This window comes from Haliaeetus leucocephalus, unplaced genomic scaffold, assembly GCF_000737465.1.
Source record: "Haliaeetus leucocephalus isolate CR32 unplaced genomic scaffold, Haliaeetus_leucocephalus-4.0 Scaffold92, whole genome shotgun sequence".
Classification (NCBI taxonomy): Eukaryota; Metazoa; Chordata; class Aves; order Accipitriformes; family Accipitridae; genus Haliaeetus; species Haliaeetus leucocephalus.
The window spans coordinates 2,939,409-2,946,920 of NW_010972528.1; the positions used below are offsets into that span (position 1 = coordinate 2,939,409).

Here is a 7,512-nt window from a genome sequence, read left to right on the forward strand (position 1 = left end):
GCCACTTCCGCCTCTGCGCGGCGCCGCCCGCTGCTCCGCCGACACGGGCCGGGCGGCTGGGCCCCGCGGGGAGCCGGGCCCCGCGCGGGCGGAGGGGGGTTAACGGAAAAGCGGAAAAAACCCCGGCCAAGCCCAAAACAGAGCCCGTTGCAGCGCGAGCGGTAGTCCGCTTTCCGCGAATATCTTCTGCGTTTCTTGTGCTGCCCCAAAAACCAGCGCCGAGAGCTGGGTTTCGGCCCGTGTTACTTCCACCCGAAGCCGCCGGCCCGGCCCGGCGGCGGGGAAGGATGCTGTTCGCTGAGGAGGTCTGCGCGGTTCTCGCCGTGCCTTGACGCCTCCAGGTCTCCACAGCACAAGGCGGCTGGTGGCTCCGGCAGCAGCTGAATGCCCACCCAGCTTCGGTCACTTGGTCGCTCTCGTAGGTGAGGCTATCTAAGATGGTCAGAAATTACTCTGTTCAGACAGTTCATGAGCCGCCCACCGCCTGGGACTGGGTGCGTGTCCCTGGTCCGCTAAGGATGCGGGAAAGCGGGGTTGCTTGAAGCCCCTGCGTAGCTTGTGGCTGGCGGCACTGCAAGGCTGGTGGGTCCTGGCCAGCACTGTCAGCTTTCCCCCCTGACTCCGCTAACGAGGGTGAACGGTGAAAACAAAGGTTGGTTGGGCTAGTAATTACTGAGAAGCAGAGGAGTTCACCTCTTAACACCCTCCCTTCCCCGGACCTCATTTTGAAAAGCTGTCCTAGGATAATTTGAGGAACGCAGTAACTGCAGCATCTGTGACAGCATCCAGGGGTGTCCGTTTGTTCAGGAGGGGAGAGGGATTAATGATGTGGAGTTCCCTTCTCCAGGCAATTCCAGCAGGCTTGACGGGATACCGCTGTTCAAGAGCGCAGTGGGCGAAGGAGGAAAGCTCCCAAAAGAGACGAGCAGGAGTCTGGTGCCGTTTGTGAGAACAACACTGATGGAGGGGACCTCTGGGACTCTGCTTAGCAAAAGCAGAGCGGCGTGATAGTGAGCTCTGCAAGCAGGTAGGGACACCTGGGCTGGTCCTTTGGTCTCCTGCAGGAGGGGTAAGATGATGGTGTCAATATAGCTGCTGAATTTTGCTGGGTGTTCTGGTTTAGTCCTTCCTGCAGTAACACCTGAATGATCTCCCACCTCTCTCTGAGCCAGGTGAGGCTGTTTTAACTCCACTGTGCTCCTTTGACAAACTGAATGAACAGGTAGAGAGAGTAAAGCAGCTTTTCCTGAGCCATGAGAGGTTCTGTGGCAAGCAAAGCAAGGAGCTGGATTTAGGTCTCCGTCGCTCAACCTCAGGTAGCAGCCTCCTGCCCAGGCTGCATTTGTCCTGCATGGATGTCCTCCCGCAAGCAGAGGGGTAACAGCAGCTCCCTTGTTTGTCCCCAGCTGGCGAGAAGCTGGCATGGCCCCGGGGCCAGATTTTGTGCCCACATGCTAGCTGCTGTCACTCTGCCTTGGCAATCAGGTTGTGCAAACTCTCTGGGGAACTGAACTTCAAACAACAGTGGAAAGCATTATAAAAGATTTTTTTTTAATATACATATATATATGAAATACATATATATTAAAATACATATCTATTTAATACTATTTTACAACGACAATATTTTAACAATATAATTTGTTTGCCAAAGGAAAAACATAATTGAAATAAATCCCTGAAAGGGTTAATCCGGGCTGGCTCTCCTCGGTGCTGTGGTTCACAGGGTCAGGGCCTGGGGGGCAGGCAGCACCCACAGTCCCCTTCAGGGTCAGCAGGCCTGGTGGTGCCAGCGCTTCTGGAAACCAGGCATTTACTTGCTGACAGTTTAGGAAGCGACTTGTGAGTTCATACATTTAAGGGTTAATGCGGTTAAATGAGCCTAGATGTCCCAACCTTCCCCTACAAAAACCAAGCCTGAAGCAGTGCTGGCTCCCAGAGCCAGGCGGGAACCACAGGGTGAGTTGCTGTGGGGACCATTACCCACCCATGTCCCATAAACATTTTCTCCTTGAAGCTAATCCGTTCGCTTTATACTGAGGGAATAAAAACCAGAAAGGGTAGCCGAGACCCGAGTTCTCTTCTGCTAACCCTTGCTGAGTGCATGTTTTCAGGGAGCAAAGTGCTCGATAAGCACTTGGAGTTTCACCCTGTTGTCTCCCACTTGTGAAGTAAAGATGCCAGTGAGGGGAGAGGCTGCGGCTCAGCAGGGCTCAGCTGGCACAAGATTTGGGTCTCGGGCATCAACAGTGTGTCTGCTTGGGGAACGTGCGGCGGGGGTAGGACAGGGGCAGCTTCAGGGAAGCGGAGTGTTGGGTTACTGGGGGGTGACACCCGACACACGGGTGCTGAAGGAGGAGGAAGACAGGGCTATTAATCTGTTTGTTCCCATAAAGGATAGCGCAGCATCCTGGCTCCCACCCCGTGGGCAGGGAAGGCGCCTCTCTCTCAGCTGTTATTTTTGGCATCTCCTCCTCTGCTCCTCCCTCTGGGGCGCAGCCGGTGCTGGGAGCCGCAGGCAGGGAGTGCAGGGGAAGACGGGCTCCGCCGCGAGAGGTACGCTGCACCCCTGCCCAGACTGCCTGGCGGGGCCTACGCGGGGCTGGAGGGGATGCCATGGCGGGGGGCTTCCCCGTGTCGCTCGGCTCGCAGGGAGAGCGGCGGCCAGGCCCAAGCGCCGTGGGCGTCTCGCCCGAGCTCAGCACCGCCCGTTCCTGTTTGGGCTGCCGGCCACTCTCCCCCAGCCAGCGGCTGCCTGGCTTCCTTGGGGCCTGCGACACCGAGGGCTGACGAAGCTCGGTGCGGCAGCCGGCAGCACCCCTTCCGTCATGTGGCTAGTAAAGCGGGGAGATCCTTCATGGCTCACGAGATCCGGTCCGAACCTGGCTGTCCTCGCCAGGGCAGGCACCCAAGGTGGACCCAAGCCAACCCGCAGTGTTCACAGACCACAAACCGTGCTCCTTGGTGACTCAAAGCCATTCAGTTACTCAAAGTAACACCAATAATTTTGCCTTTCTGCCTGCCTTCCTGCTCTCAGGCTGTGTTTTTAAGTTTTTTTCCAAGCAATCACCATGGCTAGAAATGCAGTCTTGCTTTCTAAGTGATTCAAGGTCCTTTTTACATGGCTCCAAGGGCTTGAGCTTTCAGGAAAAATACCAAAAGGAAAATGAAAGGAGCTGAACACGTGAGATTTCATGTAGGGCAAAGAGCAGTTTAACATTTTGTCAAACATGTATTAGAGACTGTACTAAAAGCAGCTAAAAGTAGAAAAGCAGGGTCTGAGCCATCAAGGTGCTTGTCAGAGAAAAATGACAAAAGATAGCAAGTTCCCAGGAAGGAAGCAGGACTGTATCACTTGGCTGTTCTAGCTCGGGGCTGGGTGGAACAGGGGTTGTCGCTGATATGATGGTAGATAAGATAGTATAGCTGCTATGCTACTGCCACCTCGCACTCAAAATAATGAGTCACGCTTCAAAGCAGCGTATTCTAGAAAAACGTGCAATTGTGTTCCCCTCTGCCTTATGCTTTTTGCATCGCTACTCCATACTTGCTTCATGTTTTTCAACTCTTTCCCTACTTAGGATATCTAGAAGTGCAGGTTCTCATTTAGATGAAACCTGCAATGCTGAGGTAATGCTGTGACTCCAGGACCTGGGGCTTCAAAAGCAAGAGAGCATGCCATGAAATTCAGAGTGAGATTGCAAGACTTGGCCCATGCTCCAGTGCTAGCCTAGGAAGGGGAATGTTTGCATTTAAAAATCCCTCACTTCTCTCTTCAAGGGTTGAAAAAAAAAAAGTCATGTTGGTAGTTTTATTTGTGCAGAAATCTAGAAGATGGATAAAACACTTTTTGGAAGATGATGAATCAAAAAGTTAGGTAATGGTCTGATGCTAAGAACCTCAGCCTTCTTCCCAGGCATTTATTCTTTTGCATTATAGTTCACATGAAAGGTTAATCAAAATATTCTTTTCCGTTTTTAAGTCAAACATGTATAAATGCAATTTCTGAGAACTGGAGTCACAATAATAAAACAGTTTTTTCAAACTGTCACGTCTCATCACAGACAAGAACCACTGTGATTAAGCTACCATTTTTTTACTATAGGCCTTCTGTTTCACTATCAGTAAAAAATAGATATGTGGGACTGTTTTCTGTGCAGAGCTTCTGCTTGCAAAGAGGTTTTTTTTCCCCCACAGTTTGAGAAATCCGTCTCAGCTTTTTGAATACCAGTGCAGCAGTACTAGAAAATTCCCTTGCATTTTTATTACTCAGAGTAGCAAAACCTCACTGCAGGAAAAAAGGCTTTTTTTCCCCCCAAGCTTTGATCTGGCATCTTTAACTCTTGAAAAGTATCATCCAGCTTCTTAGGACTGATTGAAAAAATTTCAAAAAATTGAAAAAACAGGTTTTCCTCATTTTTGTGTTCAGTTTCAAAATTTGGTGAAAGTTCAAGTTTGAAAAAGATGTTGACCTCCTCTGTGATCCAGTTGCATTGGTTTGATTTGTTAAATAACTCCTGATGTGTGTCTCTCTCTTTTTTTTGTTTTGTTTTGTTTTTCTGAACAGGGACTTTGGAGAATTAATTGCAGTTTTGGAAGTTTTTCCCATTTTTAAACCTGACTCAATTGGCAAAATGCCTGCACCAGTTCCAGAACTGTGGAACTACATCCCAGAAGAAATCCTCATCCAAATTTTCTATTATCTTTCTCTTCAAGATAGATACACGGTCTTCCAAGTGTGCAGACAGTGGGCTACAGCTGTTTCTTCTAGCTCTGTTTGGCATTTCACAGAGATCAGGTAAGAGGAGCGTGTTTCTCATGTCCGATCATCTCTGCAGGCATAACTAGCTCATTATGTTTTCAGTGCCTGTCAAACACTTACACCACCCTACTGTGACATTGTTGACATTAATTGTGATTTCTGTGTGTGATGGTATTATCTTACATGACTAGGACCTTTTTATATAATAGAGAAAATTGTGTTGTATGCTGGAGTTTTTTAATGGCTGCTGCCGACTTGGGTTTTATGGAAAGTATTATATTCTTAGTACATTGCTCTAAGTTGTCATTTGAAAATAGCAAGAGATAGTTACTAACTAGTCAACTTCATCATGACACTTACTTCTCTGGTGAGTCTTTCTGGGGACTGACTCTTCTCACCTCCTGACTCCTTCAGTGTTTGGCCTTACAGTGACTCTCCAGGCATCAACTGAGAAGAAATGTCTGGGGAATCTGTTGATGTTTGCAGAAGCACTAGTAAAGGAGCGTATCTGCTCTGTGCTTGCTCAGCTCAGCATTCACAGTGACTAAGAGTTTTTTTTACCCTTCCAGCTGTGATTCAGAGGATGAGGAAGGCATGCTGCAGAGCCTGCTCCAGTTTCTCAGCCAAATCAAACACCTGAAAATTGTGTTTGACCAGTCCAAGGAGGTCAACCGGAAGAATGTGACACGCATCTTGGATATTTTGGCAAAACAGAACCACAAGCTGCAGCAGCTATGCATTGTGTGCCATGGGGAGAATCCCTATTTCTACTCTGGCCAGGACATCCTACAGAGCATACGGAATATATGTGATGCTAAAAACCAGATAGATCTTCAGCATATTGATTTTCGAAAAATGCCCTTCACTCTCGATGGTGAGCTTGTCGAACTCTTAGCTACCACCAACCCAAACTTGCACAGTTTGTTCATCAACAACCGCACCCTGGTATGCAACGTGGCACCAGACACCATTAGGAAGGTTCTCAGAGCGTGTCCCAAGCTCTCAGCCTTGGGGGTTTATTATGCAAGTTTGTCTGACGATGTATTTCAGGAACTGCTCAAGCCCGAAAGAGCAGCTTTTACCCATTTAGACATTTTCTGTGAGCGCCTGGACAAATATATACCGGTCATCTCAGAAGAGCTCTGGGCTGCTGTAAGTCAAAAGCATCCTCAACTCTGTGTAGACCTAGAGTTTGATCATACGGTCCCTGCCTGCAAAATACCGCGGATTCTAAAGCTGAATATACCTGTGAGCACGCTGCAACTTAATACCTATAATTACATGGTCAGTCAGATTAGGTTTGTCACCCAGAGCTACAGCAGTACTTTAAAGAAGCTGACACTGCAAACCACATCCTCGGAGGACTTAAATTCCTCGCTAGTAGATCTGGCTAGGCATTGCAGAAATCTGTTGGAGATCCACTGCTACTGTGTGGTCAGCCAGGAGGTGGTAGAAGCGTTCCTCACACACTGCCCCAGTCTGAAACAATACACTCTGAAGGTCACAAAGGAACGGCACCCCTGGAAACCAGTAACAGTCCAGTGACCAGCTCCTACTGACTTCCTGGGGAAATCGTGGGGATCTGCAAGAGGACACGGAAAGAAGATTTAGGGCTGTAAGGAAAATGCTGCCAAATGCCCTCTGCGCTCACTGAAAGCATGCTGTTTCACCAGCACTGGCTGTTACATATGATGCATACCTGATCTGCAGGCCAAGCATTTACACTCAAATGTGATAGAGAAAAAGTTATACAGAGAAATACAATTGGCCCCCTTTTTTTTTTTTTTTTTTGTCTTTTTTTTCTTCATGGGGGTGTGTAGGGCAGGTCTTTTTAATTCTTTGCTTCTTTATTTAGCAGGAATGCCCAGTTTACCCTTTGCAGGTTTTTACTTAGGACCTCAGTGGAATTTAATTTTGATTTTACATTTTAAAAGAATCTCAAAGTCAAGCGCATTGTGTCAGCACCTACGTGTTGCCCAGCAACTACTTAAACAGGCAGTTAAGGAAGTGGCAGCTTCAATGCAGCCATTTTATGCCCAGTGGGGTACTTAGCCGTGCAGATTCAGTGAGCTATAGCAATGAACTGTGGTCATCTGATGGAAAATTCCCTCTAACCTTGATAATGCCTCTTCTGGCATTTCAGTGATGGTAAGCTTACCCCTTATCCGGTCGTCAGGAAACTTACAGCTTGGAGGCATGTAACGGGAGCTGAATTATGTTAGAAAATACAAGCAGGAGAAAAAGCACTTAAGGAAAAATATTCACAAAGTAGTAATAAAAGGCATGTGGCCTGCAAATTTCTGTGTCCATCTTGTCTTTCTTTTGCTCAGGAATGCAGGTTTCCAGGTTATAATTTGAAGGCCTTTTGGAAAGACCTTTGCTTTTATTACATTGTTAGTGTTTCTTAGGAGAATCAAGAGTGTTGACAGTTTTTGCATCTGCTTTCTGCATTCAGATGCAATTTACCTTGCATCTGAATTAGGATACATGTGTGTTGGTCTGTTGTACCAAAGGTTTTGGTGAATGTTATTTGAAGAGCAGTTTCTGAGTTGAAATGATCCTGGCATAAAGCTACACTGTGAGCACCTATTTAGAGCTACCTAAAGCATTAATAATAATAATAACAATAAAGCATATTGTCATCTAGATTCTATGTGTAGCTTTTTTTATCACCCTCTCTTCTCACCCAAGAGCCAAATCATTTCACTTGACAAATAACACAGGATCTGTAGCCAAACCAGCTTACAATT

The 7,512-nt window shown here is 47.5% G+C and overlaps 1 protein-coding gene across 1 annotated transcript; it reads left to right on the top strand.

Annotated features, from left to right (window-relative positions):
* The first annotated feature begins 875 nt into the window (after positions 1 to 875).
* FBXL8 (F-box and leucine-rich repeat protein 8) lies at positions 876 to 6,522 on the top strand. Its single transcript, XM_010584533.1, has 3 exons — positions 876 to 1,027; positions 4,568 to 4,798; positions 5,332 to 6,522. The coding sequence occupies exons 2-3, from the start codon at positions 4,635 to 4,637 to the stop codon at positions 6,305 to 6,307; spliced, it is 1,140 nt and encodes a 379-aa protein (XP_010582835.1). The 5' UTR covers positions 876 to 1,027; positions 4,568 to 4,634; the 3' UTR covers positions 6,308 to 6,522.
* The last annotated feature ends 990 nt before the right edge of the window (positions 6,523 to 7,512 follow it).

What these genes read in the sequence shown, in the direction of transcription:
- FBXL8 (XM_010584533.1), top strand. Translation starts at nt 4,635, where the DNA reads ATGCCTGCACCAGTTCCAGAACTGTGGAACTACATCCCAGAAGAAATC. An exon ending in TGGCATTTCACAGAGATCAG is followed by an intron (nt 4,799 to 5,331) that starts GTAAGAGGAGCG and finishes TTACCCTTCCAG; the next exon opens with CTGTGATTCAGAGGATGAGG.